Source organism: Crotalus tigris, unplaced genomic scaffold (genome assembly GCF_016545835.1).
Source record: "Crotalus tigris isolate CLP2741 ecotype Arizona unplaced genomic scaffold, ASM1654583v1 scf7180000018413.2111637, whole genome shotgun sequence".
Taxonomy (NCBI): Eukaryota; Metazoa; Chordata; class Lepidosauria; order Squamata; family Viperidae; genus Crotalus; species Crotalus tigris.
Genome location: NW_024096990.1, coordinates 1,140,326 through 1,152,381, shown reverse-complemented (window position 1 = coordinate 1,152,381; position 12,056 = coordinate 1,140,326). Strand labels below are relative to the sequence as shown.

Genomic DNA, 12,056 nt, shown 5'->3' with positions numbered 1-12,056 from the left:
ATTCTCTTTCTCTCATTCATTCTCTCTCTCTCCCTCTCTCTCTCCCTCTCTCTCTCATTGTCTTTCTCATTCTTTCTCTCTTTCATTCTCCATTCTCTCATTCTTTTTCTCTCTCTCATTCTCTTATTCTCTTTCTCTCTCTCTCTCTCTCTCATTCTCTCTCCATTCTCTCTCATTCTCCATTCTGTCTCTCTCTTTCTCTTTCTCTCATTCTTTCTCTCTCTCTGTCTTCTTTCTCAATCTCTCTTTCATTCTCCATTCTCTTTTTCTCTCTCATTCTTTTTCTCTCTCATTCTCTTATTCTCTCTCTCTGTCTTCTTTCTCATTCTCTTTCATTCTCTCTCATTCTTTTTCTCTCTCTCATTCTCTTACTCTCTTTCTCTCTTTCATTCTCCATTCTCTCTCATTCTCCATTCTCTCTCTCTCATTCTTTCTTTCTCTCATTCTCTCTTTTTCTCTCTCATTCTCTTATTCTCTCTCTCTCTCTCTCTCTCTCTCTCTCTCTCTCTCTTCCCCCCCCCTCAACTGGGATGATGGAGAGGACTCTTCTATCTTTATTTAAAGCACCACTTTAAATAGTTAAGCTCTGTTCATGCAAAATTGGGACAGAAAGATGCTGCTGCGGTTGTACCAAATCTCATCACAACAGAAAACCTTTGTGTTTGGTGGGAAATTCTGTGGGGGAGGGGGTATTCGCTGTCCCCAAATTTTGGGAGGATGCTGGCTTGGGAGAGATGGTACCCTTGACTCTCTTTTCTTTTCTTTTTTTTCCCCCATCCTAGCTGGTGCAACATCATTAGCGATACTGCCGGGTCACTGAAGCTGCCCGCTTCCAGTAACAAACCTCGGCTTTCTGTAACAAACCGGACTTCACCACATAGTCCCAGCTAGTAAGTAATGTTGTAAGGAGGAAGGGGAGGAGATGGCGAGGGGGGGGGGAAAGGATAATGGAGACTATAATGCAGAGATTGGAAGTTGTATTTGTGACCTTTTCTTCCGATAAAAGAGATCTGAGTAGACCTGAGTCCCATTCTGCAAACAGTGCTGCACCAGTTGAGTAGTCCTCGACTTACGACTGGTTGAGTAGTCCTCGACTTAGGACCGGTTGGGGGTCGCGGCCTTAAAAAGGTTGAGAACCACTGATCTAGATGGAAGGACAGTATGTCAGTCCTAAAAAGCTGTAGAAATAGTTATTGTGTTCTGTCTGCTGATCAATACAGGTAGTGTTGACGTATAACTATTTTTTCAGAGACTGTTCAAAGTTATGATGGTGCTGAACAAAAATTACTTGCAATCGGTCCTTGTACTTAGGACAGTCGCACCATCCCTGCAGTCACGTCATCATGATCCGTGCGCTTGGTAACCAGTTCACATTTATGATAGTTGCAGCGTCCCATGGTTATGACCGACTTTTCCAGCCAGCTTCTGACAAGCAATGTCAATGGAGAAGCTGGCAGGAAAGGTCACAAATCGCAATCATTTGATGTCTGAGTTAACCACCGCAGCAAAAAAAACGGATCTAAAAACAGGTGCAGTCATGTGATGCCTCTTAATGACCGCACCACTTAATTTTCCAGTCCCCAATTGTCATCGTAAGTCGAGGACCATCTGTAGAATATACAAACCTTGGATTCTTAGCAAAATGGGGCCAGAATTGCAGGCTGTGAACCACAAATCCCACATTGGCCAAGAAAAGAGATCAGGAAACTCATTCTTCAATGGGAAGACAGACACTTGTGTTCAAGTCAGAAGGCTAGGCAGGTATGTGACCAAGACTGACATCTCTCGTTTTTTTCTTGGCAGCTACTCAGAGACCCTTTTGGGTGGAGCAGAAAACGGCAGCCCCCTTAAGGAGGCACTGCAGTCAGAGGGTAAGGAGGAAGGTTGGAGGAGGGAAAAAGGAGAAGATGGGGCAGATAACCTAAATTCTTACCTCGTCAATGAAAATCACTCTGTTGGGATTGTCATTTCAGAAAAATCAGCATGGTGTGATTTACACCAGGGGTGACCAACCTTGGCCACTTTTAAGACTTGGTGGACTTCAACTCCCAGAATTGCTCAGCCAGCCAGGCTGGCTAGGGAATTCTGGGAGTTGAAGTCTACAAGTTTATTTTATTTATTTTATGAGACTTATATACCGCTTTAAGTGCAAGCACTCTCTAAGCGGTGTACACCAGTAAGCAATGGTGTACACCGCTTAGAGAGAAGGATGGAAGGCTGAGTCAACCTTGAGCCGGTGAGATTTGAACCGCTGACCTGCTGAACACAGTCAGCTAAAGTGGCCTGCAGTACTGCACTCTAACTGCTGCGCCACCTCGGCTCTTGAAAAGTAGCCAAGATTGGACACCCCTGATTTACACTTTCAGATTTAAATTCAGAACAGGTAGATCTGAGCTAGATTTCTGAGTCGATTCTAGAAAAGGTATTTTGGGGAGTCATCTGGAATTGATTTATAAACACCCGATTTAATCATTCGAGTTTTCAGCTTGATCTGGAGGTTCTGCAATACGACCTTGGAACCAAATCTCTCAATATCTTAGAGGACGGGCTGAAGAAATGTTTACGCGGCTTTTACTGCCCTCTGAGTTTGAGAGACAACAGCGGGGATCCGACTGTGTCTTGTTTTTTGCTATCCCAACTCAGAGCAAGAAAAAGATGGCGTGCTGGAAGGCGCAGAGTTTGAGGACCGGAATCCTGTTGGTGGAGCAAAGATGGACAAGGCGGTGGAAGCCTTCGTGGCTGACCTACAGACTTTCTGCAGATCTCAACCTCCTGGCCAGGTCACTCTAGCTTCTGCTGCCCAGGACCGAGGTACTTAATAAATACCTTTTTTTTCCTTCTTCTCTGCTGAGCAAGTCTCTGCTGCCCACAGAGGATGTAAAGGGACAATCTTGTCTCCTTCCAGTTTTGGCCCTCAAGAGGCTACTTCAGATACCAGACGAAGGAGAGGCCCTTTTTCCTGCAGAACCTACAGATCTTTCTCCCGAGAATGGAGACCCCCAGGAGGCAGAAGAGGAATGGGACGGGACTTTCAGGATGGAAGGAGACAATAGCAGGAGGCTTCCAGGTGAGCATCGTGGCTTACGACCACAATTAAGCCCAAAATTTCCATTTATTTATTTATTTATTTTATTTATGAGACTTATATACCGCTTTAAGTGCAAGCACTCTCTAAGCCAGTGTTTCTCAACCTTGACAATTTTAAGGCATGTGGACTTCAACTCCCAGAATTCCACAGCCAGCAATGCTGGCTATGGAATTCTGGGAGTTGAAGTCCACATGCCTTAAAATTGTCAAGGTTGAGAAACACTGCTCTAAGAGATGTACACCAGTAAGCAATGTATATATATATGTATGTATGTATGTATGTATGTATGTATGTATATGTATATGTATATGTATATGTATATGTATATGTATATGTATATGTATATGTATATGTATATGTATGTATGTATGTATGTATATATATATATATATATATATATATATATATATATATATATATATATATATATATATATATTTACATTGCCCCCAACAATCTGGGTCCTCAATTTTACCTACCTCGGAAGGATGGAAGGCTGAGTCAACCTTGAGCCGGTGAGATTTGAACCGCTGACCTGCTGAACACAGTCAGCTAAAGTGGCCTGCAGTACTGCACTCCATTCCTAATCTAGAGCAGGGCTTTTCAACCTTTTCACCCATTTGTACCACTTTTAGGATATGGCAATATCCGAGGACCACCAGTCGCCTAGCAAGGTGTCAAAAACTTGATGACCAAAAAAAAAAACGGAAAAAAGTGATGAAGTGCAGGTAGTCCTCGACTTACAACAGTGCGCTTAGTGACTGTTTGAAGTTACAATGGCACTGAAAAAAGTGCCCCCCAAGCCACAGCCTAGCAAGACACCTGCCTGCCCGCCCACCCATGCTCTTCCTCCTGTCTGATGTTTTCATTGTGAGCATTTCTGTTGAGAATTGGCAGCGGGGATGGGGTGGGGGGTGTTTGGTTTTTATTCCCCCCGTCTGCTGGTTGGTTGCAGCAGGTTGTGGTCCCTTCACATGACCCTGGGACACTGTGACCATCATAAATATGAATCAGTTGCCAAGCATCTAAATGTAAATCACAAGACCCTGGAGATGCTGCAACATTCCAGCTGATCGGCGCTTCTTCTGGGCTCAGCAGAAGCGCCAGGATCAGCGCCGAGCTCCAGCTGGAGCCTGGCACTGATCCTGGCGCTTCCGCTCAGCCCTGCAGCTCCAGCCATCTCTTGCTCAGGCTTGTGCGGTGCTGCCACCGGTTCAGCTCATTCCCCTCCCCCGCTGCCACTTTTCTAGGATGTTTGTGTACCACCTGCCAGGTGCCAATGTACCACAGGTGGTACCCATACCACTGGTTGAAAAGCCTTGATCTAGACAGTTGTTAAGTGAGTTTGGGCCCATTTTGAACTACCTCAATCATTATGCTGTAAAAAATTTTTTATCTCTACAGCCAATTCTTTGAATGGCCCTCCAGATCCAGAGTGGAGTTCTGAGCATCTGGATAAGGAAAGTCCCCGTTTCCCCATCGTTCTGTCCCTCCAGCAATCTGACGGGGTGAAGCATCACTTAAGGCTTCTAGAAGATGCCATTCAGGGTCTGAAGGTGAGCGTGGATTTTTCCTCTAGTTCCATCTCATCCTTCTTCCCGAGTCATCACCTGGCCCCCGATGGATGGTGGCACGTTTTCCTTGAGGGAATTGGCTTTCCCAGACATTAAAATATTTGGAAAGTTCCTGGTGGAGACAGGAGAAGATGGAAGCAGGCGTGGGAATGTGACCTAAGAAAGGCCTAGAGGCGGAGTGCAAGGGTGACGATGTTCTTAGCAAGAACAATAGCACTTAGATTTATATATCACTCCACAGTGCTTCACAGCACTCTCTAAGTGGTTTACAATGTTAATATATTGCCCCCAACAATCTGAGCCCTCATTTCACCGGCCTTGGAAGGATAGAAGGCTGAGTCAACTTTGAGTCCATGAGGACTGAACTCCAGACTTTGGGCAGAGTTAGCCTGCAAATACTACATTCTAACTACTGCACCTCCAGGGCTACTTTGCAATCTTCATCCATGGTTCTCTTTGAGTTTTGAAGCTTTTTGATGAAAACGAAAAGCAAGACAATTATTTCTGCAGACTGAAACTTCATACGGACCGAGATGGATAATGTAGGAGAAGAGCAGGCAGAGCTGGGGATAGAGTTAAATGAGTCATCAGCCTAGAATCCTTACGTTGTCGCAAACGGTCCAAGTCCCTCTTGAATTCCATTGAGTCTTATCTGGCGAATCAATTTATCTGTCTTATCAATTTAACATTGAACTTTATTTCAGTAGATTCTTGAGTACGGCTTGAGCATTAAAGCTTTGAATTACAACAAGGCACGGTCTTGATCCTTTGCCCCTAACAAATAACAGGCCATATTCCTTGCAGATTCCCCTTAGTGTGACACTCTCTGTCTGTCCTACTAGGATATAGAAACAGAATACTGGAGGCTTCAGCAGCTGATGGGCAAGTTTACATCATCTCAGCAACCTGGTTCCACATGAGACTTGGCCAAGCAAGGTAGGCAATGGGCAAAGCAGGCAAGGGTTGAGATGTCAGCCGTTTGGGTCTTTGATCCCGCTTCCTTCCCATCCCAGGGATCCACAACAATCAAGGATGATAGATGAGGCTGATTGGTCACAACTGGCAGATGTTCATCTGACAGATGTTTGGACATTTGAAATAAACACTTTTGCCCCCAGTTTCAGTCCAGAGGAACTAAGGCCCTGTGTGTGAAGAGTGTCAGAATCCCTGCTTTTGGGGAGTTACAGCCATAGTTGAGATCAGAATTTTGGTCACTAAGCAGTGTGGTCCCTAAATGAGTCGTCACTTAACCAGACCTGATTTTATGACCCATTTTTACTGCAGTCAATAAGGGGGTTGTTTTTGTGGTTTTAAGCAAAGCACACGGTTAAATGAATCATGTGGGGTCGTTAAGCAAATCCAGCTTCCCCTCCCCCCCCCATGACTTTTCTCGTCAGAAGCCAGCTGGGAAGGTCCCCCATTGCAATCCTGTGAGCACAGGAGCCGTCGTAAATGTGAGTCAGTTGCCAAGCACCCAGTGACCACGGGGGGGGGGGTGTGTGGGCGTGACGGTCATAACTTCGAGGAAGGGTTGCTTAGAAATGTCCCTTTCTGTTTTTTCTATGCGAATGATTGATCTCTTTGCTGTTCTAAGTCAGTGGTTCTCAAACTTTTTAATGCCGCGTCCCCCAAAACCGGTTGTAAGTCGAGGACTACTCAACCGGTCGTATGTCGAGGACTACTCAACTGGTGCAGCACCGTTTGCAGAATGGGACTTTTGGCGGGCTCAGCAGGGCAGAGACAGCCTGGACAATTCCTATTGGCTTTTGAAAGCCAATAGAATTAGACTCTATTCAAGAGAGTCTATTCTATTGGCTTTCAAAAGCCAATAGAATAAAAGGGAGTAGCACAGCTAAGGAAAGGGGGGAAAAAATGGCGGACTGCGTTGTTTGGCGACCCCCGTGAAATGGTCGTTCGACCCCAAATGGGGTCTCGACCCACAGGTTGAGAACCGCTGTTCTAAGTGATAATGGCTTTCATATATAATAATAGTAGTAAAGTTGGAAGGGACCTTGGAGGTCATCTAGTCCAACCCCCTGCTCAGGCAGGAAACCCTACACCATTTCGGACAAATGGCTGTCCAGTCTCTTCTTAAAAACTTCCAGTGTTGGAGCATTCACCACTTCTGGAGGCAGACTGTTCCACTGATTAATTGTTCTCACTGTCAGGAAGTTTCTCCTTAGTTCTAGGTTGCTTCTCTCCTTGATGAGTTTCCACCCGTTGCTTCTTGTCCTTCTTATCTCGGTGGTTCTTCTTTTTTTTCCAGGTCTGTTCAAAAACGAAGGAAGAGGCTGTGGGCCAACCCGTTTATCCTGCCAGCCAGTTCTTTCCCAGCATGAGGCAGCCTCACGGGGATTTAAGCTGCTGCTTGTTTTGTATAGGGAGCGATGCTGTGGATTTTGTACATAGAATTTTCTGCCTAGATCACAGTATAAGGGGAAATATTTAGAGCAGGGCTATCCAACTTTGACAATTTTTAAGTCCTGTGGACTTAACCCCCCACCCTCCCCCCGAATTCTCCAGCCAGCCATGCTGGCTGGGAAATTCAGGGCATTGACATCCACATGTCTTCCAAGTTGCCAAGGTTGAACACCCCTGATTTAGAGGTCGAAGCGTCTTATTTTGAAAAGTCCAGGTGTGTGGAGAGGAAAGTTCACACTAGGTCAGAAAGAAAGATGCTTTCTTAGGTCAGCTTCACTTTTAAGCCAGGGGAATAGTTTACAGTGCTGGTTCTCAGGGGTGACATATTACAAAACTGGGATCTGATGATCTTCTCTGTTGGCCAAAAGAGGTGCTGGGCTAACCAAGAACTCAGGTGCCTGAGACCAGAGCTCATAATTCGATGGCCTGTTTACTAAGAGGCTCCCAAGATACCTCAAAGAGGGTGTGTAATTAAGAACACTTAGTAGCTATTGTGCCTTCCCTCAAAAGTTTATCCTCAGCTCCCAGGGGTGTAACTCACCCATTCATGTATTAACTTCCAGACATGTATCACTGTTCTTGTTAAAAAAAAATGCAATTGCAGCCAAGCTTCCAGAGGAAAGAGAAACAAACTCAATTCTGAAATCTCTCCAATTTATATTCTTAGGTTAATATTTTATCCTTGCATAGACACACATAGGTAAACCCTGCAGACATTCCTATTCTTCTACCAATCTTGGTCTTATAACTATCTGAACTCATTTAATCAGGTCCCCAATTCTTCCTGCCCCGTCATGTTTTTCCTCCAGCCGGTCAACCCAAACCCATCACCACCAGAAGCGTGACATTCTTACAAAACAGAAGGAGAGAGGTGAAAACCTAGGTGGGTGCTTTTCTTTGTGACACATCTCCAGAGCACAGTCCTGAACGGCTAACTTCCCAGTCCCCATACTTCGTAATGTTGGGTCTACTGTTTCCTGAATGACCAACCAAAAGCCATGTTAGCTGAGGACTTCTGGACATTGTCGTTTCCATTTATGTTGAGGGCTTCCGAGGTTAGGGAAGGCAGTTGATCCAACGATGGACCCTTGGACTAAAGTTCTAAAGAATATACATTCCAAATACAAAGAGAAGTAGAGGACAAGAAAGAATGAGTCCTGTGTTTAAGGTTGGGTGACAAGTTGGCATGGTTCTAGAATTGAAGGCAGTGCCTTTAGAAGTCTGAGAATTATTTTCTCACTGGGAAAAAGGTAACAACCAACATGCTTCCCAGAAGCCTAGTTTGCCTCATGCTGCCAGTCTTCCCTTGGGTACAAATGGGGATACCTGCACCCTGAACGGAACGTCATCCTGAATCCTTGGCTCTATGCAAGGGATCCCCTCACCTCAAAGCTTTTTGCTGGGGTGCTGAGCAAGGAAACATTCCTCCTATGAAAAGTCAACCATTCCTGAAGCTTCATTCCAATTAGACCTTTCCTGTTTACATACCCCTTCCGTTTCCCCCCCCTTCAATCGTCTATTATCTTTTCACTAGGGAAACCACCCCCCATTTCTCTTCTCCGAGTCCAAATATCATGTATCCTAAGTGCATTCTGAATCACGGATCCGACCGTGAGCCTGTTGCCAAAATCGGCACTTAGCGCTCATTCCGTTCGACCTCGGGCCATCCTCCCCTGCTCTTCCTTGCCTGCCAATAGTGCCACAAGTTGTTAATCACGAGCCACACACAAGCAGCACACTTTTTGGAGTGCAGATACGGGCCTCTTTCGAACCCTCACATAATGCAATGCACGGATACCTCACTGCTTTTGATGATCTGCTGTTCTGCGCTCTGTTCAGCAGGTGGTGCCACAGCTGTGTGTATGTGTAATGTATAGGTATGTGCGCGCGCACACACACACATGCATACACACATGGTGCTACTTCTTGGTGCTTCTAAAGGGTCTAGGAGTTATTAAAATCCTGGAAGAATTTCTCAACCTCTTTGCTCAATCCCTCTGCAGCGGTTGCATAAGTCTGTAAGCTGCCATTGGTGACAGTTGGTCCCAGGAAGTAGAAGAGTTTTAAAAATTCAGGGAGGATTTGGCTTTGCTATATCCACACAGCATCCAATCCCTTCGTTTCGCTTTTTCTGCCTCCCAATTAGGAGGGATTAGCTGTTGTTAAGCAATCACAAGAGTGCTTCCTTTCTCTCTTGGAAAAAAAAAAGCCTTGCTGGTGACAGAATGGAAAGTGATGGGTTAATGGGGGGGGGGGATACTGGAAAGTTTCTGGGAAAGAAGCTGAATCTAGCCAAGAGGTGAGAAAAAAAAGTTTGGATGTGGGAGGGAAAAAAGGGATGGTGTCTGCCCCACAGAGGGAATATAGAGATGAGGGGGCCAATCCACCAGCGATTTTAGAGACAGATCTTTATTCAATTGCTTCCAAGTGTCTTTATACTGTTTTGATAATATGCTAGTATTTTAAGAAAACTTGTTTGGTTTTTTTTTTTTGTTAGCTGGGAAACAGTCCCCATGTTAAGGGAATGATGGGGAATCCAGGACTGTCTTATGTAGAGCGAGATCATGTTTAGTTGTGTCTATTTTTTTAAAAATCTATTGTTGTACAAAGCGTGTAAACCAATATATTCAGTGAGACTTTTTTTCTGTGACCTCCCAGTATTATGAAGTATATAATGTTAAAGGGGTGGAGAAGAGGATGTTGGTCCTAAAAGACGTGTTTTCACAACTGACGCCTTTGCAGTGTTAAGAAATATTCTCAAGATCGTCCCTAGAACTCTTTTTTTTTTAATCTACGGACAGTATGTTTCTGGCTCTCCGCTCTTTTTTTTTTTCCAGGCAGAAATTAAAGGAGAATACATTTTTCTTTTCCATTTTTATAAACAGGCTGTGGCCTGCCCTGCGTTTCTTGCATAGCTCTATCAGAAGAAAACATGATGTGATCAGAACATCACTTTATATTTTAAGCCCCAAAAGAGACACAAAAAGCTGTTTCCCAGGTTTGATCAAAGTGGAGAAAAATGTTGGGGTTAGCACACACATTCCGGATTCCTGGCAGGGCACATTTGGTGCATAACTTTTATTTTTTAATCTGCTCACTTGGTGGCTGGATCACAGTCCCCAATTCCAAATTCTTGGGAATTTCGAAGCTTAAACCAGTGATTTGAAATCATCCATTTGCCAAATTCAATATTCTTAACCTAAGTGCATAATCCAGTGGTTTGGTGATAAATATACATTATATTAATGAAGATCCTTATTATAGGGATGGGCTATTTTAGCTATATTTTACTTGCTACCCCATGCATTAGCTCGTAACTTCCTGAGAATCTTGACGCTGGGATATTTTAACCTGGTTCAATAATTTGCCATGGCTTTCTTTTGCTCTATCACACGTCCACCCAAAAATAACGGGAATTTTAAAATTGTAAATACCATTGGGGACCAAAATATTTAGACTGTTACTCTTTTTCCAAGCCGAGCCAGGCAGCATAAAGATTCTTAAATATTTATTTGTACCCATTCTCTCAATTCTATATCAATCTCTTTTTCTATTTGTGTTTGAGATATTCTGACCTGGGAAATGTTTCTCTAAATGCAGTTTTTGTTCTTTAAACCCCACTCTGGGCAAGTGGCACTTTTTCCTACTTTTTCCTGGAGTTTTATGGCAAACAGTCTTGAGAATGCTTTCATAATGGCACCATGGTAGGTTATGCTCCGTTGAATGTTTTAATGTTGGATTTCAGTTCCCACATAAAGCAGAAAGTAGACGGGCAGTTTTTGATAGAAAAGCATCATAGGAGTGGTAGAAAGGGGGGGGGGTCCTCTTAATTTTGTCATCTGTTTAATGATGGGGTGAAAAAAAAGGGTGGGTATTATGGGATATTGCAACATTTCCTGTTCTTCCTTAAGAGCGTAGGGGTCGAGACTCCTGTTTGCTTGCATCCCATCCTTTTAATCGGCTTCCTTAATCTGAGCCTCGCTAGATCTGCTGGACCTACCATTTCCAGAATTCCTTCTAGCAAAATGTTTAGGAATTCTGGAGGTTATACTCCACTACCTAAAGTAGAAAAGATTTGAAAGTCTTAAACGTACATTGCAAAAGGGGTAAAGATGGATGAAAGTGAGCAGTGAGTAAACCAAAGACAATCGTGTAAAAAAAGATATATATGAATAATATTCATATATATATATATATATATATATATATATATATATATATATATATATATATAAATAAACCTTATCTTTCCATTTCCTTTGTGCTTCTCATGTATTTGGTTATTTACTTCTTGATTTTTGGTTGCCCAATCATACCTCTTTGGAGCGGTGATGGTAGGATTGCCCCTAGTCTTCACCTCTTGTGGTCTCCAGCCTGAAATGGCCTTCATTTTGAAAAGCTAAACAAGCTAAGATCCTTGTAGGCTGTTCTGCCTCTCAATAGGTTCAGTGGGAAAGTCCATGGGCAGGGGTCTCTGTTAATACGTGGATTTTAAACCAATATCTTGCCTTGTTGTCATGGCTCTCCAAGGAGACGAGGGGAAAGGAACAGGGCCCTTTCTGGGTATTTAAACCATGTCTAACCCTTCTGGGAACTGAATGTCTGGTAGTGTAGTGGAGGAGGAGATGGAGAAGAGGAGGAGAAGAGGAGGAGGAGAAGGAAACAGAAAAAGAAGAAAGAAGCAAAGCAGGAGGGGGGGGGAAGTAGTCTCTGTTTCTGGTCCTTAACAGACTTTTCAGCAACTCCTGTAACTACATTTCCCAGCATTCTTTGCATAAAATAAAACGTATCCAAGCAGCTTGGAATTCTGTTCCAGAAGAACAAGATGCAATTAGAATCGCTCCCTCCTTTGGCGAGATTAAGATTCCTCCCGTTACCCTCATAATGCTAGATTTTCAGTGATTATTCTGCTAATTAGCTCAATCCAAGGACAATTGCAGTGCTGAAATTCTGGAAGTGTGTGTGTGTGTGTG

General features: G+C 43.9%; 1 protein-coding gene across 7 annotated transcripts in view; it reads left to right on the top strand.

The window, feature by feature from the left end:
* ARHGEF1 (Rho guanine nucleotide exchange factor 1) overlaps positions 1-9,916 on the top strand; it is a 58,713-nt gene extending 48,797 nt beyond the window's left edge. For all 7 annotated transcript variants that reach the window (XM_039352187.1, XM_039352186.1, XM_039352185.1 and 4 more), the window contains 7 exons: positions 783-890; positions 1,804-1,871; positions 2,644-2,811; positions 2,906-3,067; positions 4,493-4,644; positions 5,505-5,598; positions 6,929-9,916. In XM_039352187.1, the coding sequence (XP_039208121.1) occupies positions 783-890; positions 1,804-1,871; positions 2,644-2,811; positions 2,906-3,067; positions 4,493-4,644; positions 5,505-5,582 (736 nt within the window). In that variant the 3' untranslated portion in view covers positions 5,583-5,598; positions 6,929-9,916. The remainder of the gene's footprint in view (positions 1-782; positions 891-1,803; positions 1,872-2,643; positions 2,812-2,905; positions 3,068-4,492; positions 4,645-5,504; positions 5,599-6,928) is intronic.
* Positions 9,917-12,056: the final 2,140 nt, after the last annotated feature.